General features: G+C 43.1%; 3 protein-coding genes across 4 annotated transcripts in view; 2 read left to right on the forward strand and 1 right to left on the reverse strand.

Annotated features, from left to right (window-relative positions):
- Positions 1 to 2,641, forward strand: part of LOC119660960 — an 89,410-nt gene extending 86,769 nt beyond the window's left edge. Inside the window, exons 9-11 of the mRNA XM_038070003.1 lie at positions 2 to 189; positions 255 to 1,323; positions 1,681 to 2,641. Of these exons, the coding sequence (XP_037925931.1) occupies positions 2 to 189; positions 255 to 1,323; positions 1,681 to 2,072 (1,649 nt within the window). The 3' untranslated portion in view covers positions 2,073 to 2,641. The remainder of the gene's footprint in view (position 1; positions 190 to 254; positions 1,324 to 1,680) is intronic.
- A 697-nt stretch (positions 2,642 to 3,338) lies between these two features.
- LOC119660984 (phosphatidylinositol 3-kinase regulatory subunit alpha) lies at positions 3,339 to 22,573 on the reverse strand. 2 transcript variants are annotated; one of them, XM_038070070.1, is made up of 10 exons: positions 21,865 to 22,573; positions 21,517 to 21,776; positions 21,378 to 21,446; positions 21,059 to 21,289; positions 8,855 to 8,964; positions 7,512 to 7,646; positions 6,640 to 7,447; positions 6,341 to 6,557; positions 4,997 to 6,094; positions 3,339 to 4,872 (listed from the first exon to the last, which is right to left on the reverse strand). In XM_038070070.1, exons 2-10 carry the CDS (start codon positions 21,695 to 21,697, stop codon positions 4,362 to 4,364), a joined length of 3,360 nt encoding a protein of 1,119 aa, XP_037925998.1. In that variant the 5' UTR covers positions 21,698 to 21,776; positions 21,865 to 22,573; the 3' UTR covers positions 3,339 to 4,361. The 2 variants fall into 2 exon arrangements, with proteins under 2 accessions (XP_037925998.1, XP_037925997.1); XM_038070069.1 differs by lacking the exons at positions 21,059 to 21,289; positions 21,378 to 21,446; positions 21,517 to 21,776; positions 21,865 to 22,573 and having other exon boundaries at positions 8,855 to 12,982.
- Positions 22,574 to 25,562: 2,989 nt separating this feature from the next.
- On the forward strand, positions 25,563 to 27,261 carry LOC119660987 (very-long-chain (3R)-3-hydroxyacyl-CoA dehydratase). The gene is made up of 5 exons (XM_038070072.1): positions 25,563 to 25,804; positions 25,894 to 26,010; positions 26,065 to 26,175; positions 26,234 to 26,709; positions 26,767 to 27,261. The coding sequence occupies exons 1-5, from the start codon at positions 25,697 to 25,699 to the stop codon at positions 27,104 to 27,106; spliced, it is 1,152 nt and encodes a 383-aa protein (XP_037926000.1). The 5' UTR covers positions 25,563 to 25,696; the 3' UTR covers positions 27,107 to 27,261.

Consider the following 27,261-nt stretch of genomic DNA (forward strand, 5'->3'; position numbering starts at 1 on the left):
GTGGTCCGAGCGGCCGGCACGTACTTTCCACAAAACAGCAACAATTCAAATGATATTGAAGCGGGAAACGCCCTCCATCGTTCAGAGCAGACATCCCCGTCATCGGAATGTAACTCCTCGTTGATGTGCCCCCGCCCATTCTGCAGACTAAAGAGAAAATCCCATCAGCATTGTAATCTATGCAGTCAGGTAAGCATTGAAAATATTCTCTCATACTCATGTCCTTAAGTATTTTCTATTTTCCTCGAAAACAGGCTTTTTCAGATAGCGTAAAACTAGAAATCCACCGATTAAAACACTCAACTTTCTGTCTCACCGGACAAGAAGAAGAAACGGAAAGGGGAACAACCTTGATAAAAGACGAACCAAATGCTGAAGACAATTCCAGCCCTCAGGATCTCACGAAAACCCAGCAGCAAGCATCATCATCGCCAACATCATCCCCGCTTGTTAATTTCTCAAACGCCGCAGCAGCAATGGCAGCGGCAATGACCCCTTCTGCAGCCGGATTACAACAGATTGTTCCGCCCAATTTTGTGGACAACTTCTCCCTGCAGAATTTACACATGGCTCAATTTGCCCTCTATCAGCACAACCCCTTCTACTATCAAAACTTCTACCCATTTTTGGGTTCGCAGAACCTTCCAGCTGCATTTGCTGCGCATCCAGAACTCCTCCAAGCCCAGCTAGCGGCAGTTGCAGCGGCTGCAAGTGGAGGCTGCGACAGACCTAAAGAATCATCATCCCCTGAAAAATCAACCGATCGTTGTAATGTGTCAGGCCAAGTGTATCCTTTCGCGACTGTTGCGGCGGCAGCAGGCAACCCAACCCAGTCAAGCATTGGACCTTCCATTGCCAGTGGCCAAGCTTTCGAAATGCCCAAACTCTCCCAGGATCTTTTCGTAAATTCAGGACGGCGCAAACGCAAGGCGGACGATTTCGATGGAGCAGTGCATGGACTTATGGAAATGGGTATACCGTCAGCTTCGGCGCTTGTAACGGTCGCTGGCAACGCAAAAAAGATGTTTAAGACCAACAAGCAGGCGAACTTTAAAATGTTCAAAGATGAGCCTATCCCGCAAGGTTACTTGAAATTTCGTTTCAATGAAGATTGTAACTTTCCAAATTGCGGTTACCGGAATCATCAATCGCACTTTCATTGTTGCCGGAAAGATTGTTACTACAGTTTTTGTGATAAGACACGTTTTGTTCAGCACACTGCACGGCATGAACGGTTGGACAAGCTAATGGGGGATGATTTTAAGCAGTTTCGAGCGAATATGCGTTGCGGCTACGGAGATTGTGCGTACAATAAGAATTTAGGTAGGTAATATGAAGTTTGTTTGTCTGTTTTGTAGTTTTAGCTCCATAGCTGAGTCGTTAGAGCACAAGGATGTCGCATGAAAGGTCGCCGTTCAAATCTTACTGGTGGTAGTGATTTTACATCTGAAACCAGTCGACTCAGCTGTGAATGGGTACCCGAGTCAAACCAGGGTAATAATCTCGGGCGAGCGCAATGCTGACCTCCTACAGGGTACTGTAATTCTGTACTGTACCGTCATAGTCTTGAATAAAGTGCTCAAACCACACTTCAAGGCTCTGATCCAACTGGATTGTTGCGCCAACGATTATAGAAGGCAGCTACCGACAACAAACGTTCTCACACTTGTTTTCTTTCAGCTGGACAAAACAACAAATCATCACATTTCCACTGTTTAAAATGCAACTTCATTTGCTCAGACACTAACAAGGTGGTGGCTCACCGACGGCAGCATAGCAAAATGGAATTTATTCGAATGGCTGGTTTTCGTAAAGTAGCCAACAATGAAAAATGCACAGCTCGCTCGAATTTATCAACATCGACCACAGCAACATCCAGCAGTGAACAGATGACTGAAATCAGCTCCTCTACCGAAACACCAGGCACTGGTGGTGATATTTCTTCGGGTGGCGCAAATACAGGCAATGAATGTACATATAGTTTAAAACAAACACATTATCACTGCCTGATATGCGATTGTAGTGTATTATCACGTGCACAGTTAGGTTCTCATCGGCATCGTGTACCATAATTTCAAAGAATATAATATTAGCAAGTCAAATTGATTCCTAAAGAGACGAATAATAGAAACAGTGTCGAAAAAATGGTTGAAGAGCTTTCGATGTAGCGAGGCCGTCGGTTCATATCATATCATGTTGTTCCCAACATGTATCGAGCTGAAAACGCAAGGACCCGGGAAACAATTGGAAATTAAGATATTAAAAATATGAAAAATCTACTAAAGGAAACGATTTCCAAATCTCTTTAAAAATTGTAGATAATAGCCAAAAATCTAGTTTTGATAATAATATAAATCATTTCCAAGAGAAATATACGTTTAGCACTGATTTACGAGTCAACAACTGACCCTAACTCATATTTCAGTTTTGTAATTATTTATTGTACTCTTTATTTTTTCTCATTCTCTCTCTTTGAAGCTTCTGTAATATTCCGTTCTTGAGTTTGAAACTTTATGAAAAAGTTTGTAAGACAAATTGTATATTAAATATAAGAAACTGTCACAACTAAGTTATTGTTAAAATCTAATTTAGTTATTCCAAGAAGAAAATTTTATATCTGAAATATAAAATATAGAAATTACCCAAGTTTTCAATTATTTCACCAACATTGGTGTGAAGCAGTGAAATAGATACGCAAATATGATGTCTCCAGCTTCCAACGAATCCCTAGAAATACCACTGAGTCAACTAATAAGAATTACCAACCAAAAAATCCATTCCGAAGCAGAACGAAAAAAATACCTAGTTTCAAATCTAAACCCAATGACGAGGGAAACAATCGAAGAAACGTCTTTAAAAACATATGCTGAAGAAGAACACAACTATTCGAGACTATTCCCTGATGCTTTATAAAAGTATCACTTCATAATTTATTAAGGTAAACACAAAGCTGAACAATTCATGTACCGCTAAGGCAATTCGAAAGTTATGTATAAAATATAAACCTGATGAAATTACATTACAGAAGGACGATCTATCTGGAAGTATATGAAAACGAAAATAAAGACACAATTGTTATACATATTCTAGAAGATCCTGTTTAATTCCAGTTGTATCGTGTCATTCATAATCTTCTTTGACATTCCTGGAGGAAAAGAAAAAACCGAAAACTGGTCCGGTTCCCACAAAAACATCAGTCTGTCATATAAATTGTGTTTTTTAAGGAGAATCAATATTTTTTTCCTGCGAATTACTGCAGTCATTGAATAATAAACAACATAAAATTGAGAGTAGCAACATTTTCTCAAAGGATATTTGAAAAACAAAACGAGATTCACTTATTTATATTACAAAAATATATATTATAAACCAGATACATAGTTAATATTAATAATTTTATAAATCACATATTTTGCTGATGTATTTACCTTTCTAATTTACTTCTAATATTTCAACATTCTCCTTCCTTCAAATATATCACAAATTAGATGAATTTTTTTTCTTTTTGTGCTATATATATGTATCATATATGCACATTTATACGCGTATATGTGAGAATATTCACGTATATATATGCTACATAACGTACATAATATACTTTACATATACACTATATACTATAAGGTATGCTTGCCGTATTTTTTTTTACTTTCTTTTGGATGACTACAAACATCGTTAACAAGTTTTTTTTTCCCGTTTGTTCTTTGTTTTCGTATGAAATGAGTACAGAAAAAATATAAGCAAGCCATGCGCAATATAGAAGATTCATATATACTTTTATTCTCATCCTTAATTACAAATATATTTTACTTGTTAGAAAATCGCCTAGAGGCGTGACTCTTACAAATAACTGGCATTGCCATTTTCCAGTTGATCCTCAGATGATGAAACAGAAAAAGTATGAATTCAAAAGAATTGATATTTTGTCAGATTGAAAAAAAAAAATACAGATGAGAAAGGAATACAAATTAGTAAGGAAAATTAGGCGAGTGATGGAAATCATGAAGAAAGATGAATGTTGTGTATATTATTACGTTATATACGCACATAGAGAGGACGGACAGTGAATGAATGCGGTGCAGAGTGAAAAAAAAACGAGGTTAAAAAATATATAAAGGCGAAATGAGAAGACATTCCATGATACAACTGAAAAGGCAGCCCCATAACTTTCATCACGTTAAATTGGTCACAGACAGAGCTACACATATTAGAATTTTTTATTTTTTATTCTCTCAAGATAGTATATATACATCGAGTTAGTCCTTTTCCTTTCCAGCTGACTACAATAATATTAACAATCCCCAAAATTCTCGGGAGTTTAAACGAGAGTGAAAACTGCGCACAGACCTGAAACATACGATTTACCTACTGCTACTGCTATTCCCAAGCTCTGAGCAAGAACGTAAAGTATCATCACCGATGCTTTGCTGTTGTTGTTGTTGTTGCTGTTGTTGCCGTAATATATAATGAATAGGATATTTTAACGTTGTAACTAAAGTGTCATTATGTTCCTCTAGTGAATTATTGGCATAATGCAATACTAAATTTTTTAACGACACATAAATATTGTACGGTTCAGCGAAGCCAAAACCGCGTTCAGTCTGATGTATGATACAATGATTCACCGTATTTTTACACATAATTGATAATGCATAATGGCCAGCTGAACGCGGTCTTATTAAAAATGTGCCTGTTGGTGTGTTAGCCAGTAACGATTCAGCATGTTCGCGTGTACATTCCTGTAAAAGCCAGGAGGAATCGTCATAGTGTGGTAGCTCCAAATTTGTCTTATATTTCTCATGCCACGCATCATAACCGTACTCTATCAATTGTTTAATCTCATCTTCATGGAAACCATATTGCTTTAAGCGACTGGAGAGGATAAAAACGAGAAGAAAAAAAAAAAAAAAAACAAACATCACAATTAGAAACACATTGGCGCCCCTGTCAAAAATATATAGAAAAATCTTCAATGCCTGATATATTAAACACTTACTCATGATACCGTTGCTTTTGTCGTGAGAAGCGATGAACTTCCGGTTTACTAGAATTAATATCACGCTCGATGGATTGAAAGTATTCTTTTCGTTTTCTCAAGTATGTATTCAATTGTTCCGAGCTATCACGCAGAATTTTCAATTTGGCTCGTATCAATTCTTTGTTCTTATCGAGAAATTTGAATTCATTGGGTTGCGCTAAGGAGCGATATCTATCCTGCATTGCAACTTGCTCTTCAAATAGCTTGATGGCTTTGTTGAATGCCTCTTGTGCGGGTTTTTGCCAATTCAGTTCATTCTCTATTTGTTCATAGAGATCTTTTTTCTGTTGCATCTTTTGATTTTGTGCCTCGCATGCTTCATGTGCCGCAAGAAATCGATTGATTAGCTTGTGCAAATCAGTCGAGGCATTAGGACCTGCATTGTTAACAAATTCACCTATATCGCAAACGCTACTGCTACTACAACTAACAGTGCTAAACTCATCGTCCTCCCCGACACGGTAGCGGGATATAGGTTTAGTGAGCATTATATCTAATTGCGGATTATATTCTTGTAACGAGTGCTCTCTATAGTTGTTGATCAACTCAATCACAGAAATAAACCTATATGGTTTTATAAATCCATATTTGCCATCTTCATGACAAATCTTAATTAATTTCTCGGTACCATCTTTCACTAGCGTCAATGTATACTCCCCGCATTTGGACGATGCATCACGAACCAAGAAACTGCCATCAGGGCAACCCGACAACTTCTCTTTAACTTCCTCTCGCGTTAGAGTTCCCCAATACCATTCGACATCCCTCAAATGTTCACTTCCTGGATTAGTTGAGGAAATGGGCAACAAAGGAAGTGGCGGCTGTTGTTGATCACCACGATCGCGACCACCATTTGAATTTGTATTACTACCGGTATGTTGCCTACAAACCAGTGGATGATTTTTAGAATTAGGCGTAGAGAGAGAAATTTTACGTGGCGGCAATGCAGGCGGTGGTATATCGACTGGGCCACGTCTAGGACGGATAGCAGTCATACCTTCATTTATCAAACTCTCCAGAATTTTCACGTGAATAGAAATATTAACAAGAAGCGACCTGTAACAGAAATGGAACACACAAAAAAAAAAATCTATACTATCGTCCAGGAAATATCCTAAATGAAAATAATTCTCTTCAACGATCCTTCTTTCAATACCAGCCTACATGCAAACCATACCACCCAATTTGACGTCATATTCCTCAAACACACTGCACTTATGAAGCTTCCAAATGAACTTGATATATATCATATAATAAGCGAAAATACAGCTAAACTACAAAAAAAAAACCATCGGTACTCACGTGATTTCCGTCCATTGCGGCCGCATTATAATCGAACTAAATGCGAAGAGTATAACTGAAGTAATATCTATTTGATTAGCATCTTGTTTGGTGTAGGCGATCTGCAGAACTTTCCGCACATGGTGGACAAAGTAGCTTAGTGTTAATTTATGATGATCAGGAAATTGGGCGATGTAATGCCGAAGACAATTATATAACTTCTCCTCACGCAATGATCCTTCAAAAGAAAAAGAAAAAAAAACACAAAACGCATTGGTACCCCCTAAACTTTATAATTGTCCTGCAAAGTTCAAACTTACTTCCCACTATCATAAATGTCTTGTACCACTGAACCGGAATCAGAGGATCCTTCAAATCGCTTAGAAACTTCTTAAGGAATCCAACAAGCTGTTGAGGTTTATGTTTCGATAACAGTGCACGATTGTAAACCACTGTATCCGCCGATTCTATTAGTTGCTCCGAATGTTCATCCGGCGTACATATCGGTGCATTGTAATAATCACATAAAGTTGCGGCTGATGAGATTTCCTTAGCGATAATTTCCAGGGCAGATGCTAGATTCATTAGAGCCATTGGTGCTGGATGCTGCTTGGCATCAAACAAATGACAGAGAATCCTTACTGGTACCACTTTCATATTAACAGCACTGGGGTCCTTGTTAGAAACACTATTTTTATTGGTTGCTTTGACAAATCCACCATCAAGTTCCACTGACTGTTCTTTAGGTAGAGCATTTGCATGAGATGAACATTCTAAATCCTTGTGAATTGCATAACAAGTTCTATGCGATATTTTATTACAATTTTTGCAGAGCAACCCTTGGTTTTGTACACCACGCAAACACAAACGACAGTAACTACAATATCTTAAATCAGCAAATGTTGTTTCCTCGAAGCAATGATGATGATGCGAAGAACTACTGTCAGCTGACACTGAGGATTGTTTAGGAATATTACGAAGAGGTGTGGCTACTTGTTCACTTCTCGCCCATACATGACGTTGATCCTTTAGAAGTTCTACGGGCACTCTATCGGGACGCTCACCACAAAGAAGTTCCTGTACACATGTTAGTATAGCATCTTGATAGAAACCCTCTATACCCATATTCTAGGATAGTAATATAAGAAGATATTTAGCATGCGTAGTAGAAAATGTAAAGATATAGACTTACCAATAGTTTGTCACGATCCAAATGTTTTAAATCACAGCCTTTTATGTTATTTAATTCAAATATATCAATGAACTGCGACAAATTGACCGCTGTCATCCATTCTAGGACATTTTGTTTTGTCCAGTCTTCAATTGGCTAGATGAGTAGAGATGGATTAATTGTAGGAGAAATAAGCAGAAGGGAAAAATTAAGACCTCACAGAAAAGCCTAAAATTAAGGGGTTCATATACAGTTGTAGCGCGAGATATAACGACGACAATTTCCGGATTTTTCTTTCGACACAAAGGCTTTCTTTTTTGTAAATGGCTTGCCGTAGACGCGATAACTCAATAACGATTCATCCGAGATCAGGATTTTTTTCGGGATGGAAAACTGTTGATTCTGCTATTCAAAAGAATTGAAAAATCCGTCGTTCAGCGACCACGCGATTATCATAACAATTAAGTACGACAACTTCTGGAGTTTTCGGCGGGAGCCCATATTTTGGGAACGACTTGCCATGGACACGATAGCAACCGTTTTCTCGGTTCATCAGAGATCATAATTTGAGGCAAAGTTTCATATTTCAGGTTTATGTTGATCGCCGTAAAGAAGTGTGAATTTACCGATCCAAACGACGTTCGAATCACTTGACTAAAGGAGCGAAAATTGAAGCCAAGGATTTACATGTCCTTTTTGAAAGGAAACGAAGGTTTATCAATTAATTAGAGCGGGTTAATGGTCAGACAAGGTTTGATGGTCCAATTTTTAAATGGGGTTTTCCTCGAAACTGCATCTTGTAAATCTACTGCCACCATAGCCCAAAATCTATCCAAGGAAATTCTTTGAAATTTTCAATGTTTTGTTTGTCCAGTCCTACAGCCGTCATTTTGGAGAAAATTGTCAATAATAATTTTTTTCGTTACATCTGAAAAGTTGCTTAATCCATGGACTATAATTCTAACATATCTTGGAAAGGAAAAACCTTTTTTTAAGGGGGCTCCAAACAGATATAACCCCTTAAGTACTAAAAATTTGACTTTGACGTTTTTTAGTAAACGCGTTTAAAGTTGTCAAGTGTCAAGTCGTCAATGTCAGGATCACCGAATGCTATTCCTAAAGACTGCAAAACCTCGATTTGATGCTGCTGAAGTCATTCTAGCTTTTCTCGTGGCTGTGTAACTCAAGCAGGTACATACGGCGATGAAGGTTCAAAAGTCTATACATAAATTTACCAAAAAATAAAAATTGTGGATGTTCTCGGCCATCACAACTGTATACAACCCCTTAAGCAGAATCTAGACAGCTGGCTTTCAATAAGGCCAGGACCTTAGTTTGACTTTTCTCTATGATATCATTCTTACCGTATCATTCAACTGGACTTCTGGGGCGGTAGGGTAGATCTTCGTTTGCGGTGCACACCAGTACATATTACAAAATGTTTTGCATACTAAATGAAAACAGGATGCGCAATCTGTCGAACAGCAATTATTAGCATCACAATTACAACAGCATTTCATGTTGCACAAACAATAAATACTAATGTCATAAAGATATCTTTGAACACAACTATCTACACCGGCGCAATTTTGCAATGTTGGGAGTACATTTTGATTATGATCATTGTTACCACCATCACTGTCAATGGTTGAATCAACTAATTCATTAACGCCGCTATCACTGTTGGTCATTTGCTGGGAGGATTTTACTGAATTCAAAGTATCAAAAGTAAATGTACTGAGAGGGAAACGAATATTAGGTAACGAATGATGATGACAGGTACAATCCATGGGCGTCACGCTGCACTGGGGCTCATTTTCATCTGAGAACAGTGCACTATAAGGCAGATTTATGGTGGCAAAATGGTGCGTTTTATCGGTCGACATAGATGTTAAATCATTAACTGTTTTCAATTGTGGAAGTAGAATTGGATAGAGCTGAACTTGTTGTCGTGGATCATCATTATCCTCTTCGCCGGGCAGATTGTTATTGGCAAGCTTAGCCGGGGGAGTAGTTTTTTTAGTGACAGAAGTCACTTCAGCACAGCCGGTGGGTTGACCTATGTTTATGTTGCAATTACGCAGGATATAATTTCTAGAATCCACTTTCACCGTCATGGCCGCAGCAGATGCGTCTAAAGGCAGCTCTTCATTGCCATTGTCGTTGTTATCCTCGGTGGTATCCACACCAATGGATAGACTAGTCGTTGCCACGACCTCCTCGCAACGATCGTCACTACCAACACTCATTGCCTTTATCGCCTTATCATCGTTACCAGTAGAGTCCTCGAAGAACTCCAACAGATTCAGTTTAATATACGAAACTTTTTTGCTTTCATAGGAATTGTCGTTAAGATTATTCTCGTATTCGTGGGGCGACAAGGAGAGTTGGCCCTGTGTAACGGCCGAGGCTAGGGAATCATCGGAAGGCTGTTCGTCAATGGGGGCATGATCCAATGGTTCTACATCCTGAAGTGGGGGGTCACTCGCTGGAGCGGTCAATGTCCCCGGTCGGGACAAAAGTCCCAGTACTTTTGCCGGCGCTTTAGTAACGTTGTAGCAACAACGTAGCAATTCGTAATTTCCGCTTGATCCATTTGATAGTTTCTTGCTATTGCAGAGAAGTCTTGCTGGATTAAAACGCACCTGAGCCAACTCTCCATTGTTGAGATTTTTCTCGGTATCTAGATGATTACAGAAGTTGTTAGTGTGATCCGAAAATGTTTGAGACGATGAAGGAGCACCTTTCTCCGTTTGCAATCCAAGTTTTTTTGTGCTACAGCTTGAAATATGAGGTGATTGCCGTACGCTTACTGGTGTTGGGCCAACTTTTGTCGTTAGCTCACTATTGTATGCGGTAAAGTCCGAATTGTCACTAGTCATGCCAGCTATAAGGCGTCGCATTGCATTCACAATAAACACACTAATTTAATGGTTGGTTTTATAATACCATCTAAAGCATAGAAAAAACGTTTTGTCGATCCTAACGTCTAGGATGGTTCGGGGGCACGGCAGTTTGCAGTCAATGTAGTCGCTGCTGTGCACGACGGTCGGCTTTGACGTCCGATTCCTGTTCGGATGTTCCTTCTGACACTGCTTCCTGAGCAGTAGTGTGATATTCATACCTTAATCCGGAAGCTGTTGTGTTGTTCTAATCGATTTGTGACGACACTTATTCAGACTGATCCAAAGTACCAAGAAATTGTATATATTGTCCGGTTCCTTCGCTAGGGTCTCAATTTTTCCGGTCGTTTTGAGAATGGGCAGCTTCCAGGGCGAACAGGGATTGCCGGGCTGCTGCGGATGCGACAGCAACGGCAATTACAGTGGCACATTGGTGCTCCAAGCCGAAAACGGCTCCTTCCAACGAGGCTGGCACGAATATTCCCTCTTTTCTGGGGCAGTATCTCTGATACAACATTCTTTCTCGTATCCCAAGTGACTGTAAATCACTTGATTCGACACAAACCACACAACTGTCGGGCCCAATGAATCGATGGTTGTCCTAATTTACCAAGCAATTGTTTGCCGTGGAAACACGTTTCAACATTATACGACTGTGGGCACTCCGAGATCTTCCAATACTTGTAGCATTTGTGGCGGCGATAATAATAAAAATAACATTCGCTGGGGAGAAATGCACGGTTCAAATCGATCGGAACAGTCGGACAGACAATGCTGGATGATACTGTTGATGATAGTATCGTGCTGAACCGGGCATATATTGGAATCAGCCGGAAAAATCGTCTCTGGAGGTGACCAAGGGGGAGGAAAGCCTTGCAATCCTGACACTACTTCCGAGGAATTAGGGAGAACGTCAAACGACCGGGGGGTTCCCCCGATGAGTTGTCAATTGATATTCTAGCACGAAAATTAATCCATATCGACACCGCAGGCGGTCAGAATAAGTTTAATATATCCTACTTTGAGTTTATCCACAAATATATAAAATTGGCTGGTGCTGGTGCGGTGCTGCGGCTGCTTTCACATCAATTGCGGTTAACTTCGTGTTTGTACACACACACTCACATTTATACTACTGTCCAGCGGCCGATCATGCGACACGAGTTCTTACCGCGTAAGCATTAACTTAGACGGGGCTAAATATGGATGAAGGATTCTCTCCGATGAGGACAAGGGCGTTCGCGGAAGTTGCGTTTCTCGCGTACACCTGTGTATGCCACCACCATGCGTCCCGATGGGAGCCCGGAAGGGTTCCCTCCCGTCGCGAGAACTGCGATTACGACGTGTAGCCAGCCGCGGGGTTGGGATTATCACGCGCGTTATTGACTCCCGGCACAATTTTGCTTAGTGTCGCTGGAGTAACTATGCCCGTGCGGCCGGAGCCCAAAATCAATCAATTGACATTCGGCCGCCAAGCGGCGCTCCCGGCACGACCAGATCCAATAACTTCGCGAAATGACCAACGATCCCCTACGCGGCCGCACCACGGGACTTTGTTAGGCGAATTTTCATTTGTCGTTTCCTAATCCTGTCCGAATTGAACCCAGGAGAGGTTGGCCCCCAGCCCGACGACTTCTGACCAGCGACGTCCCGACGGATTTATAGTCGAATGAAAAGCGCCCGAGCGCCTACAATTTGGATATTTCAACTCGGAATTATTCACCACTGCACTGTTCGGTGCCCCCGCGCGGGAATCCAACTATGCCGTCTCTGGCGATCGTACAAAGGCCGCATGAAAGCCGAGCCGAAGCTGTTTCCCGACTTGTCCGTGTGTTGCGAGATGGAGAACAGCCCCTCACATGAAAATCAGAAAATCGCGCTTCATGAGACAGCAGACGGTCCGCGAAAGCACCCCCGGAATTATCACGAGCGTCTTGCAAACAATTGCCAAGAATTTATACGAAAGGAAGATGAAAGTGGAAAGAAAAAAAATGAAACCACACCAAGGAAAAGTGCTCGGAGACTAGCGGCGGCGACGACTACCCGTGTTGAGGAACACCAGACGTAGTGCGCGATCTCTGGCTAAACGGAGACAACATTAATTCAAATACTGGGCGCACAGCGCGGTCGTCGGCGGAGCGGGAGCGGGAGCTGGCCAACACAATGAATGCACGATGCAGAGTGAGAGAACTGTATGTGTGTACACCGTAAGCCAGCGAAAAGCACACTACCCAGAAAGGGGTGCCGTGCGAACGACGTCAAGGGGTATCATCATGCCTTCCTCGCCGGCTCTTGGAGAGGTGGCCCCGTCCGATGCGCTGCCGGCGTACACAGGATAACGGGAACCGAGCCCAGCTGAAGGCCCTGCCAGAGTTAACACTCGCACGCTGCATTCAGCCCCGGGTCCGTCCCGGCGGCTGCGAGGCCGCTTCCTTGCATGCGAGACTTCCGGGCAGCTCGGACCCGAACCCGCACCCGCCGCGGAGGAGCAGAACAAAGTGAGCCAATTCGGCCATGATCCAATGCACCTAACATGAAATGTGCGGGGCACCGTAGGTTTAGGGTTCAACTCGCCGCCACCGTACACACAAAGTGCCGCTCTCATCGCATACAGTTGACCTACTAACGATTTAGTGCTCACACAACCGATCCCAGTGTGACGGCTCGGCTGAATGGCACGCGCATCTACACACCGTATCGGGCCCATTTGTATGTAAACCCCCCGCACACTGAAACACACACACATTCAGAAACGCGACTGTCGGATTTTGCTGATACGACAGGCACAGGCCAGCTTTTAAAAACCATGAAATCACCACACAATTTACAGTGGCTCCAACGAGTAATCGGACACCATTTATGTGATGAATGAACTACAGCATTTGCCCATTGAATTATGAATGAACTTTTTTTTTTTAAAAAATTTACTGTTATCACAGTCACTTTCATTTCTAAAAATTGAGATATTAAAATACAATTAGGACCGTTATTTATCTGATGGTCGATTTTTCAATATTGCTGGGCTTTCTGTGGTTTTTCCGGGGAAAATTGGGAAATTAAGTTTAGAATAGTTATTTGCAAGGTTTGCAGTATGCTTAACGGTACACGTGAGCAAAAATCTTGATTTTATTCTGCATACACAGCTCCCCGTGGGACACCACCTTGCCGTGGTAGGGGAGCTTATGATAGTTTGAAGATAGAAACAAAGGATTGTAACTCTCCAAGCCTCCGCAGTCACAAACTTCGAATCCACCCGCGCGAATCTGAGAAAATCAGGTCGTGACCGAGGCACGGATTTTGGAGGCCTCACCAAATTCATGTTCCCCCTCGGAGAAATCTGTGGAAGACAGGCTCCCCACTTCAGTGGAAATACTACACCCGATATCTTCGGCGCGGTCAGCGAAAAAGGATAGTACAAAAACTCTCTTAATGAGAGGAACTGGAAATCTGACTACGACCTGCCTGTCGGTGACACTGTTCCCGGAGTAGGATGGCTCGACAGAAGGAAACTTTAGCCGCAAAGGAGAAGGGACTGCAGACTTGCCTGTCAGAACCTTCTCCTCTGCCTGTACCTGGAAAAACGGAAGAAAAGAAAGCTGGTCATGTGGACGGAACTGGTTTAACGCCAGTACAGATCCATGCAGCCCGGACTCCGTGAACCTGGGAGGGCTTCTAGCCAACGACAACGGAAGGCACTGCGAAAGAAGGCGGAGTTCCTTGGGAATGAGGACATGGATGTTGTTACTCCACCAAGTGTGGCGATATCCAGAGAAATCGGACGCAAGAAAGCGGAACTTTCGGCGGAAAGTGAGGACCAACTAGTAACCCCGCTGAGATCCACAGTGAACGCAGCAGACTTTTCAGTTAGCGGCGGGTTTCATATTATACTGCACTTATAGCTACAGACATAAGAGTTAGCCAAATCAACCTGCAGCATGCCAAAGCTTCTTCTTAACCACTGGCGGCAAAGCTGGCAAAGTTGCAGGACTATCCTTATATATTCCTGCTCGAAGAGCCATGGGTTCGTTTTTACAGAATCTATGGTATTGGATCAGTCAAGAGGACTAGCATCTCCTTCGATGAAAGATCCTCGAGACCGAGGGCCGGCATTCTGATATCGAAATTGTTTAAGGCAACCATACTGAGAAAATTTTGTTCCCAGGACCTTGTTGCGGTCAACTTATAATAACAGGTTAATCGTAAGAGGGGAAACGTCATAGTTGACTATGATTCTTTGTGCCCTCCGCCGACGCAAGAACTAAGGTATTTAGTAGTGTATGCAGAATCAAGTGGCACTGAACTTTTAATAGGTTGTAATGCGAACCTTCAGCATATTTGTTGGGGGAGTAGCAAATGTAATCCTAGAGGAAAGAAACTGTTTGATTTTATCACTTCAGCTGGTCTGATGACCGCGAGCGTAGGGTGCCCAACTAGGTTCGTGGAGCCAAGAAGAATTGAAGTAATTGACCTAACAATCTGCACTTCAACTCTAGATTAGAAACTGGCGAGTGCTAGATAAAATCTCACTCTCAGATCACCGTTACCTAGAATTTAGTCTAACTATTGCAGGCGAACAAAGCCAAAGACGGAATCTAAGGAAAACGGATTGAACAAAGTTCAATGAACTTCTTGGCGACAAAGTTGAGCTCCTTTAGCGATAGAAGATCAATTGAAAACCCTAAATTGCACACTTTTAGAGTGCTTTGAGGAGTTTTGTCCTATTTCCCGAGGCCAACGTGGTAAAACGGTTCCATGGTGGAACCGAGAACTGCAGAGACTCAGGAAATCAACCAGACGACTTCTAAAATCGTACTTACAAACTTCCGGAATTCACAGCGTGAATATAAAAGGCTCGTAAAAGTTCGAAACGAGACTCTTTTAGATCATACTGTGTGGAACTGGAAGGTGAAAGGGAGACTTCCAGATTGTGCAGAGTCCTTGAGTCTCGGACTGACGGTCGCATGCCACTAAATGCTCCCCATCCCGAAATATCCACGAAGGAATGTGCTTTTCATGAGATCCTTTTTATGGCGTATTCTTAACATTATCCACTTTCAAAATATGCGCCAAAAAAACTTGATTTGCTGACACTACGATGGTAGAAGACCCCCAATTGTCCTTTTGAAACTCCTTTTTTTTGTCCCCTAAATTGTTGCGAGTACGTTTAGAAAGAGTCAATGACGGAAATGGCATCAATATAGCTCATGTTCGGTTATTCTTTGGCGCCACTGTGTATCTAGGTACCTTAGATACGGCTGAAAAATGTCCTCTTTGTAGGACGTAGAATGTTAAACATTGTTAGCAAAAAATAGAATACAACGTTTCCGCTTGACCCTCAAATTGAGTTCCTGTAAAAGGAGCAGTATCAGTGGCACTTTGCCTGACCTTACGCACAAGGAAGCATTTTAAAGTCTGGCGTGCAATTAACACGATCTACCGAGGTGTGGTGCATTACGCTATACATTTCCATTACGTGAAATTGGTTCAACAGTTCAGACGAAACACACACGTTCCCAGTCTTAAATTCCAGACTAGCTCCATTACATTTTCCTAAGATAACCCTGGAAATGTGCAGTCGCGCCACAATTAAACTGGACGAGAACTGGAAAAGGACCTGGGGACAACATAGATTTCCAGATGATGAGCGCTTCTCTCTCAATTTACGTACGGGAAAAATTATTGCATTTTTTTTATCGAAATGTACGCGGCACGTTGATGTGTTCACCTCCGGCTGAAGGTTCCTCGCTTCGCACACGAGCCAGCAACGGTGCTGGTATCAAAAACTGGTTGGGAGAGCTGATACCCATTCAAATGAAGGTCACACATAGCAGCACACATGTCCCAAGGCAAAAAAAAAAAAAAAACCAGCAGAAGACAGCAGCCATGGGGCTATATATATGCACACTATTACGTTACATCCCACCACTCTTCATGCTCCTACGTTTGCCAACAATTTACGTGTGTTAACACACAGTTTCCACTTCCTGTCTCTCTTGCTCTGCCTGCTTGTTCGAATTCGGAACAGCCACAAGCAGCCGGCATAGGCTTCTAATATAGCCAATCATGCAAAGATTAGTGCAAAATGCTAGCCAACAGCAAGAAGAACGATTTGCACATATAAATGAATTATCGGAAATTGCCTCAACAGACAGCACACTAGAAATCCGACGGGTAGAGTACTGCAAATGGGGTGGTGGAGGCGACCGAGTCATAGAAACATTTCGAATGAGTTCTGTATGGGCAGCGGCTAACTCGGAAGAATTTATAAAAATATTTGATTGCGTTTATTGTCTGATTTCTTATATTTATACTTTATTTGATCCAAAGATTAAGGTCAAATAAAAATGTCGAGACAGGTTCAAATGAAACGCTCTTCGTTATAAACCTTAAATTCCTTTTCATCCCCAACTAATCTGCTATATAGCAATAGCTACCACAAAAGGGCCCACAAAGCAGCAACCTAATTACCAACAAATTGGCAAATATAGTCGGAATTGCAAGGCTGTGGACAAGTGGCCGTTGTTCGTTCAAGTTGCAAGAATGTATAAACAATTCTGATATTTGTGGGCGATGCCTCTGGTCAGTGACCAAGTTACACTGTTATCTGTAACGTGCTCCGGAACATCAAATGAATTGTAAATTGATTGGCTGCCAGGTGGCTTGTCTGTGGCTACGGAAAGACCTGCTAAGCAGGTTGCCAATTTGTCTGGCAAAAACTATACAACGTAACTAACAACGTCATTAAGTTATCAAATCAGGAAGAGTAGACAACTGAGCTGACTTGTCTCGATTTATCCTTCAAATCAAGGAATTCCTGTCACCAACGGGAGGGAACTGTTAGTTCAAGGACCCCCTGCCACCGGTCGAGTCCTCTCTTCTTTACAACAAGATGAACCGAACGTAATATGTAATACGGCTCCACCTGTGAACGCCTCTCAGCAACTCCTCGACATTGTTGTTTAAATAGAGCTACTGACGAATCAGGTCCCACCTTCCTGGCCGATTTTGGAGCACTAGTTTGCATACCTCTGCTGGGATACCATCGGATCCTGGCGCCTTCTTGTTTTTAATAAGAGGACTACCTCTTTGAACTCTGTCCACGCTCTCCACGCCACCATCATCCCGTATCATCAATTCGGCCTTCAGTGAACAGGGTTTCCTCAGAGCCACGATTTTTGGGGGCCCCACGGGCCCCATTCACCCCGTCGACCAGGTCCTACGAGCAGCGAAATGTGCCCTAGAATTGAAATTACCCCCGATCAGGATCCGCCCCACTGTGCCGAAGATAGCATACCACAGAGCATCAATCCTGCCTCGAAAGTCCTGACACTGAAAAACGTTACACCGAATGTAGACAAAGGCACTCGGGCTTGGGCAAGAGCCCTTAGGTCGGTGCCGTCTCGAACCCAAATGATAGCGGTACCTAATATGTCAGGGTCCTTGTCTCGATACTGTTCACTGATGAGCACAAGATCCGCTTGATCTCAATAGCGAACTACGCTAGGAGCTCTTGAGTGATTGCACTACGTTGTATATTGATTTGTAGGATACGGATCATGTTGACCGCGTCCTCTTTCAGCTTCAATTCAGCTCTGAAGACTAAACACTTCCACGAGCCCGCACCGTGCGCAAAGTTCTCATCAGACGCGCCACAGTCCCTGCATACGACGCAACTCTCCTTTTTGTTGGAGATATTCGCTTTATGGCTTGCCTGACCGACAGGTTGCATACGTATGGCCATAATCCAAACATCTGTAACATTTGGTTGAGGCAGCCCAAATTTGTATCCAACCAATTCTGATTTTCCCGTTATGCCAGGAAGCTTCTACCTGGCATATTGCTCTGCAACTTCCATGACAGCGAATTTTTGACCTCGGGAGTTCGCAGAGGTGATACAAATTCTTCACCAGCGATCAACAATCGAATTGCTACATTAGCGAAACGAGACCCGTTCTAATCATCCAGAACGAATCCAAGCGAAATTGGCAATGTTTCATTACGAACTGATACCAAACTGGATAGATTTGTGTAGGACTTGTTAGAGACGATAATGCTATCTCATGCCAACGATAATATGTCACCTATTTGGACATTTCAACAGGACAATGATCGAAAACACTAAATGCAATTGGTCAAAAAATGGCCCCACGGACATAATGTGATCGTCCTTGAGTTTCCAAGCCGATCCCAAGACCTCAATCTTATTGAGGACCTCTGAGGCGAACTTAAATGAAAAATTTCGAAGATAGTTTGCCAAAAGAATTCGCAGTTGTGGGAAAATATTCAAAAACATTTCTGTAAAAACTTGTCGCAAGTTGATATCGTCGATGACCGGAAGGATTGACGAAAACAAAGGAGCGGGAGGAAGCAGGTGATTACTCCCCAGCCCAGGCGATGATCATCCTTGCGAGATAGATTTGCAACTGCTCCTCAATTACGTACTGAATTGCTGGCAAAATGTGGCAGTTAGTGTGAGAACGATGCAGCGACGGTTGAATGAATTAGGACTCTGAAGCTCGAAGACCAGCAAAAAAAAAAAACGATTACAACGAAGGCTATGCTCGAAACAATGCTGAATTAGACATTGGAACGGCGTGCCAATTTGCTGAGATCTGACAGTCCGTCCCCCGTGCCAAGAAGAAAAGGAGACAGATTTGATCCCTAGTGAGTTGTACCAACTGTACGCCATTCTCCCTCAGTAATGATGTAGAGATGCATAACACCCAAAGGAATTGATAGTTTTTCGTTTCTAAACGGTGTTGTCAACGCAGAAAAGTACAAAAAATTTATCGAAGATTGCGTTGTTCAGACGGTAGAAGCACTGCATAGGCACTTTGATGAAGTAATGTTTGAGGACGATTCGGCTCCATGCCATAGAGCTCATACGTAAACGAAATTTTATCTGTTTTATCCTCAATACGGCTCTTATTGACAGGTCACATCTTGGAAAGAGGAGCTTGGCCAGGAATCAGTCCACATTTAAAACCCCCATGCGACTGCAACAAAAATTTGATAAGGATTTTATTTGTTAGGCACTGTACATGATGAATTTGAGCTCACAGTGCTTCACCATTGCGAGGTTACATGCAAAAAACGCGATTTTTCTCAAAATTGTATGCCGTTATTTCACCTTTTATAACCTCTAGTCACCAAAAAAAAATCATACATTTCAAGATTTCTGAGATTACAAGTACCGTTACACCAAATGCCACTGTTATTGGTTAACCCCGATAATCGGAGAAGCATCCTAGCGAACGTGTGGTTTATGTCGATAGGCTCGCGCGAACCCCCAAGGTTTGAATATTCTTTAGGATCCGGTGCAGACCCATCCACCGGAACTGACACGTGGGGGATCCAAGTATTCGAAGAACCTCGCACATTCCCCCGAAACATGTTTATGTCGATAGGCTCGCGTGAACCCCCCAAGGTTTGAATATTCATTAGGATCCGGTGCAGGCCCATCCACCGGCAATGACACGTGAGGGATCGAAGTGTTCAGAGAAACTCACACATTCCCCCGCAACATGTTTATGTCGATAGGCTCGCGCGAACCCCCCAAGGTTTGAATATTCTTTAGGATCCGGTGTAGACCCATGCAACGGCAATGACACGTGAGGGATCAAAGTGGTCGAGGAACCTCGCACATTCCCCCGGAACATGTTTATGTCGATAGGCTCGCGCGAACCCCCCAAGGTTTGAATATTCTTTAGGATCCGGTGCAGACCCATCCACCGGCAATGATACGTGAGAGATCGAAGTGTTCGAAGAACCCTAGCACATTCCCCCGGAACACCCGACGGAGCTTCAAAATTTGCGAGCAGACATTCACGATCAATTTAAGCCATTTTTTTTTTTAGATTTTTAGAATAGCTCTACCCTCTAGGCCGTCTTCGGCCACTCAGGATTATCTTTTTTGAGGATATTCCACTCCTTGAGTCGCTACATGGTGCATAGCATTGTACAATTGTGATGCTCCTTAACCTGGGCCCAAAATCTTTTAGTTAGAAGTCTGTCAAAAATCGGCTCCCAGGTCAAGAGAGCGCGTCTCGCGCCGTCACCAGCAATTCGACACCCGATTTGCGTCTGTTACCACTTGAATCTCGTGACTACAAAAGCACATTACCGCAAGAGGGAGAGGAATACTCTCTCCAGAGTCCCATCATCCTACTTCGCTTAGGTTCAGAATGTTCAGTTTATGTCACTGGAATTCCCGGTCAAGTTTGGGAAAGCGAGCATTCTGAGGACCCTCGCTACTGTTGTCGAGGAGCGTGCGCACAACCCAGAAACGTATCATAGTCCGTTTTCGATAGCTACAAGCCGTTATTGTGAGGTCAATACCTATCGGAGGCGTTGTTGTTTCGGTAGCAATAACATTTCAAAACTTGCGGACTGCTAGCCCACAAATTTCTATCCCCTCTAGTCGCCTTTTACGACAAGCAGGGATGTCTTTGAGTGAATCCTTAAGCCCCAACTAAATGGGCAACTTTCAATCAAGCAATTATTGTTAACGACGATGACCAAGATCGTTGGGGCGACATTCTTCTCCGCCCTTCGAGTCCCCTTAATCTATAATTTATTTTCCTCCCAACATGCTTTCCAGCGTCCGGTAGTAGACAGTTCAATTTTCAACACCATATTAAAGTAAATGAAGTAAATGGTACTCACTTTTGCACTGCACTCCCCGAAATCCATTACCATAAATGTAATCCTTACAATGAAGACATAACGTAGGTTTTAAAAAGTAGACTTTCTGACTGAAATCATGTCTTGATAAAACTTCCCCAGTCGATGCTGGTGGTGGTTGCTGTTGAGATCTTTTTGAATTATTATCAAAACTTCCATAAAACAATACGAACGGCCTTCGCGGTAAGGGCTGGAAGGGACCGACAGGAGATTCTGTGAACGAAAGAATACGTGGTAAGAATTCATAACTTGCGTAAATTATCGTGTGATCGTCAGCGCAGAATAGTGGACGAATACTCACCAGTTTTACATCGCGTATCAACATCGGGATCTCGATCGACACTCAGGAAATTTGACTTGAATTCATTACCTATTCCGGGAAAAAGGAGGAGACACATGAAATGTTTGGTTATTCTGAGAATAAGTTATTTGTTACGTACAAGGTATAATGCCGGTTGTATCAGTGCAAGCGTTCGTTGCAACGATCTCATCTTGTGAAAAATCCGCGTTGAATTCAACTTCAATCAAGTCATTCTTGCTGTACTGCAAAGTCCTGTCGCCATGCAATGTCGGGCAGTTCTGTATAGCACGATACATTCGCGACGTAAAACCACTCTCCATCCTTCCAAGCGAGGTCTCCTTCCGGTGGCTGATGCTTACAGAATGTCCCAGAAATCAGCCACCAATGAATCAAGTCCGCCTAGAACAAAACAAAAGAAATCAAAGTTTAATGGAGTCCTGTCAAAGCCTACGCGGGCGTCCAATGGGGTGCAAAAACACAAACTTACTCAACGTCAATCTATGCTTCTACGAACAACCTGCCGAAAGTCGGGGCGGGCGTATCAGGCTCATCATAGTTTATCCTGTCGCGGCACCGAACGTTAAAGATCACGCGCTTCCGAACCGACCGAAAACAACGATTAGAGGACTCACCGAGTTGAGACCCTACCCCGAAACCCCAACTAAATATGTCTTCCTTAGCGAGCAATATTGAGGGGTTGGCGCGACAATCCTAAATTCCACAACGAAACAATTTCACTTCCTTGAACTCGCCGAATACATAACGCGCCCGCCGTTCACTCACTTAATCTAATCGAAAACTTCACGATACAACCGCCGTCCGCCGTAGGATAATTTACACATTAAGCCGCAACCGAACCGGGGGTGACAGGATAACGAAACCAAACATAAACTTCTTCGAAACGAATTTTTAGTGTTGTCAATTTGACTGTGACCGAACGTTCCCCAGTAGCCGCAATATGCACCCGCGAGTTTGAAAGAGACCACAAACGCTCGCGCGAGTCACACTGGGATCTTATCGCAACAAGCAACACCGCAGATCCCAAGGTTGTGGACTGCGTTAAATTCAGATAGATATGAAACAATTGAATTTGTACAAATCAGGGAAAACTACCGCACAACCTCACTCTATTCTAATATCAACCATTCCCAATGGACACTTTCGACGAGTGAAGAATGAATAAATGAGAAAAAGATGTTTCGATTAAAACTGCGTGAAGTTGGCGCTTTGTCGCTTAAATGTCATTCCATTGTGAATGGGATCAATTTGAAAGTTTCAAATTGTTTTCAGCGCAATTGTGCAAAATCCATGTGAAGTGCTGAATAATTCACAATTATATTTTATAAATATAAAAAATACAATTAATTAGATTGATTAGATCTTTTTTTGCAGTAGATCTGGATTGATCTAATTACATAGGGTGGCCAAATTATTAGAACCACTCATCATTTTTTTCACATTTTGAAAAATATGTGTTTTTACTATAGTTTTTTATTTACCATCATCAGCAGCGCAACAACCGGTGTCTGGTCTAAGCCTGCCTTAATAAGGAACTCCAGACATCCCGGTTTTGTGCCGAAATCCACCAATTCGATATCCCTAAAAGCTGTCTCGCGTCCTGACTTGCGCCATCGTTCCATCTCAGGCAGGGTCTGCCTCGTCCGTTTTTTTCTACCACAGATATTGCCGAGTGCAAGCGCAGTCGACCCTAGGACGGTCCGAGGAAAGCCGAAGAGGAAAGGCTCATCAGGAAATGCGCAGCAGTGGTGAAGCGTACGCGGTCGGCAGCGTTCCTCCAAAGGCGCTAAAAACGGGCTGATGGAACTGGAGGAACTATTGGACCGCATCTCCTCCTATAAGTGAACGTGGAGACCAGCGAAAGACGATTGGAGAGCATAGACAGCCGCACTCCCCGCTGAGAACGCTGCTTGCGTCAAACGGACCGCAGATAGCCCACTGCAAAGCGAACTGGGGGAAAACCGGAAAGAGGACGAGGTGCTTCAAGGAGACTTTATCGAAGTAGTTTCCAGGGCCCAAAAAAAGAAGGCGAAGAAGGAAAAAAGTCTGTCCAAACGACAAGGAGGTTGCTAACCAAAAGCCAGGAGCAGAAAAGACGAGGAAACGAAGAAGTACTAGACCGTCAGCTCTGCTCATTAAGTTGAGGGATGGCAAGACATTCGCGGAAGTCCTTAGAGGCCCGAAAATAACGGAGCAGAGGTGTCTTCCATACGGAAAACGAGGAGTGGCGCAGTTCTCACTAAACTGGGCCCAAAGACTAACAAGAATACGTTCTGCAAAGCGGTGTCTGGACTATGAACACACATCAGCAGCTTGCAAGGGACCAGACAGGAGGATAGCAAGCCGGAGATGCGGTCAAATGGGTCATCAACCGATGACATGAAATGAAAGCGAAAATTGCGTTCTCTGCAGGAATCGTGACACGTCTGGTGAGAGTGTCGCACACACTGCGGGCTCGAGACGGTGTCCAATTTTCAGGGCGGAATTGGAAAGGGCTAGGGTGCGAACGGCATGATTCGTATTTTACAAATTATCATGCACCGGAGTGCAACCGCTCATCAGTTGCTAGCACAGTTCGCTACGGAAGTAAATGCTGATCTAGTGCTAATTAGCGAGCAATACCGAAACAAGGACCCGTTGCCATGAGGACGACGTTCGGCTTTGTGTTTTTGCCGAAGGCCGCGGGAACGGGTTTGTCTGGACTCGGTGTTTGGGGATAACGTTTTTTAACGTTTATCTGACATCAGGCGCGACAAGTCTTCTTTGTACTGGTGGAAGGCAGAAATTGCAGGCCTACGGAGTATGTTTGGGGAACAATGCCAACGAGAAGTCATGCGCCATAAAGGCGCAGTATAGATCAGCATGAAGGAGACCCTGCGCGCTAGAAATAAAAGCAAAGCTCGCGGCTGGCAGAACCTTGTCAACGAAATGAATGAGGACCCGTGAGGACTTGGCTATAAGCCCAGAAAATCGGGGCTCAGGGGAAGCCCTGCATACTAAGTACCGACCAGATGGACCGCATTGTTCCCCAGACGTCCTGTACGGGTTGATGTTTCTAATGGCGAATGTTGGGGGATCCTAGGAAACATCTCCTTATAGGAGAAACGCAGTCCTTGACAAGGAGGTGCATCGTAACCGTCTTGCTCAAGTTCAGAGGCGGGGAGCTTTGCGAGTGGCGTCTGCTTATCGCACCGTCTCCGAACTGGCTGTCATGGTGATCGCGGGAGTGATCTCCGTCGGGCTCCTTGCCAAGGAGCGCAAGGCTATCTTCCGCCGTAAGGGCGAGAACTTAAGAGAGGTGGTTGCCCGTGAAGAACATCAACGCACCCTTACCGAGTGGAAAAATTCTTGGCAAAATGAGCCAAGGGGCAGATGGACTGTGCGACTCATCGACAATTTGGGGTGGGACTGATTACTTCCTTACCCAACTTCTAAGTGGGCATGGAAGTTTTCAGTCTTACCTGCATTTGGAAGGCGCGATCACCTGATTGTGTGTTCTGCAATGGAGTGGCGGACGACCCTGAACACACCCTTTTCTCTTGCGAGAGGTGGGACGGATTTCGTCAGCAGCTTTATGCAGGCACAGGGGAGCACTCTCCAAATAACATTGTCAGAGATATGCTGAAGAGCGCTGGCAGCTGGAATCGTATTGCGCATTATGTTCGGACTCTTCCTATTGGTAAGGGGTTCCCTGAACTGACAACTCATTTCCACCCTTCCGCTTCCGTTGGTGAAAGGAATTCCCTGACCTGAAGGCTCCAAAAACCGAGAAAGCGGGAGGGCTAGCCCGAAGTAGTGTGTCAAACGATTCCAGGCTAGTTCTCTGATGACAGGGAGGTGTTTAGTTGGTAATCCGACAGCGTATTGATGCGGGAGTCCAACACTCTGTGCGTAAATGTATTCACCTATTCTACTCCCAAAAAAAAAAACCTTTCATTGTGATTTGTCATCAAGTGATGAGGAATGACTCATAAATATTCATATTTATATACGTGTGTACTTTTATAATATTTTCTAATAAATTCTCTGAAACCAATTAATGTGATAAGTCAAGGTATGCCACCGGATTGATCCAATTTTTCCAATAAGAATTGTCAATTCACAATGACAAATTGCAATAGTCGTGCCCGATTTCACTAATAAATTTGCGACAACTTCAGACTTATTTTTGTAGTTGACAAGTAACAATCCGAAGGTCGGTGCTTGTCGGTGCTAAGAGAAGTCTGCTATTTGGTGGAATATTGATCGTATCTAGATTTATGTAAATTACGAATTAATAAAAGCAATACAGGACTGGATAAATGACGGGAAATAATAATATGGACGGAGGTGAAAAACTGAGCCCGTTTGTGTATTGGGCACAAACGAAAAATCAATTAATGCTGAAAATTGATTTAAAGGATGTTAAGGTAAATATTTAGGATATCAGTTGCAGTTGGACGATGATTCGTTGGAATTGTTATCATAATTAAGACGAGGCTTCTTTGTAATTCACTAGCAACCTGACATCGAAATTCGGGATGGCGATCTGAGGTTTCAAGCGACGGGCATTGGGGCCCGCGGCAGCAACAATTACAAATTCAAATTGAATTTATATTTGCCGGTTGACGAGTCGGTACGTTGTAATTTGCATGTTTCAACCAATTATTGATATGTTTACAATTTTCAGAGCTTATCTTATAAATTGCTGGACTCCAAAATCGACTTGTTCATAGAGAAAATCGAGCCCAATTGGTGGCCTCGGTTAACAGCGCAACCCCAAAAGCCACATTGGCTCAAAGTACGACAAATTGAAATTTTCAAATAAAGACACAACAAATTAATCCTGCCCTCCACAGATAGACTTCGATCGCTGGACGACCGAAGACGATCTTGAGGACGAACAACAAAACAGCGCACGCGATATAATGCAAGACTATCCGGGCATGTACGAGCAGCTTCAAAAGGAGGAATATGGCTACATCAAAGAGCAAGGCAAAAAGGTCTATTTGATATTTTACAATCTTGCACAATTCGTTGGGTATCTGTATGTGGTCGTTGTCATGTCGATACTGTACTATCGCGACAGCTACAAGGCGCTTTCGGCAACATACGAAACTGTTGGAAATGCAATGAAGTTCTGCCAGTTGTTGCAATATCTGGAAGTTTTGCATCCAATGTTTGGATACACCAAAGGAGGCGTTATAGTTCCGTTCCTGCAAGTGACCGGTCGTAATTTCGTCCTGTTTGCCATGATAGAAAGCGAGAGCAGGATGCAAACAAAGCCTGTAGTTTTCTATTTGTTCTTCATTTGGTCAATGATTGAAGTGATAAGGTGAGTTGACTGTTGGTTACTTCCATTTGGCTGTTGATTACTCCGATAACTACTTAGGTATCCATACTACATCGTGACCTTGCTGAAGCGCAACATTCCGTTCCTAACTTGGCTACGCTACACCATGTGGATCCCTCTTTATCCGATGGGAATCTTATGCGAGGGAATAGTCCTACTACGGAACATACCATATTTCCATGAAACGCAACGATTCTCGATATTCTTGCCGAACAAGTGGAATTTCATATTTTCAATGCCAGCGTTCATCAAAGCCTACATTTTTCTGCTCATTCTACCCGGGACGTATCTTGTAATGACACATATGGCCAAGATACGCGCGAAAAAGCTATCTACGTCGGCATCAAAGAAGAAACCAAATAAATACCATGTGAAGTAGTCAGTCAGAGCTTTATGGAGCCGGTGGAGGGCAACGATCGAAGGGAGCGGGATGCGTTCAAGTTATATATATTCTCTATTTATGTCTAATAAGAGAGGGTGGTGTTTAAAGTTGTATAATTCGATGCGCGAAACATAGACAATTTAATAATAAAA

This window comes from Hermetia illucens, chromosome 7 (genome assembly GCF_905115235.1).
Source record: "Hermetia illucens chromosome 7, iHerIll2.2.curated.20191125, whole genome shotgun sequence".
NCBI lineage: Eukaryota > Metazoa > Arthropoda > Insecta > Diptera > Stratiomyidae > Hermetia > Hermetia illucens.

Excerpts from the sequence above, each read along its gene's own strand:
- LOC119660987 (XM_038070072.1), top strand. The coding sequence starts at position 25,697 with ATGACGGGAAATAATAATATGGACGGAGGTGAAAAACTGAGCCCGTTT. Across the intron at positions 25,805-25,893 it reads TTGATTTAAAGGATGTTAAG|CAACCTGACATCGAAATTCG; the intron begins GTAAATATTTAG and ends GTAATTCACTAG. Across the intron at positions 26,710-26,766 it reads TCAATGATTGAAGTGATAAG|GTATCCATACTACATCGTGA; the intron begins GTGAGTTGACTG and ends ATAACTACTTAG.
- LOC119660984 (XM_038070069.1), bottom strand. The coding sequence starts at position 10,393 with ATGCGACGCCTTATAGCTGGCATGACTAGTGACAATTCGGACTTTACC. Across the intron at positions 7,448-7,511 it reads TGGATCGTGACAAACTATTG|AATATGGGTATAGAGGGTTT; the intron begins GTAAGTCTATAT and ends TTACTATCCTAG. Across the intron at positions 6,558-6,639 it reads GACATTTATGATAGTGGGAA|GATCATTGCGTGAGGAGAAG; the intron begins GTAAGTTTGAAC and ends TTTCTTTTGAAG.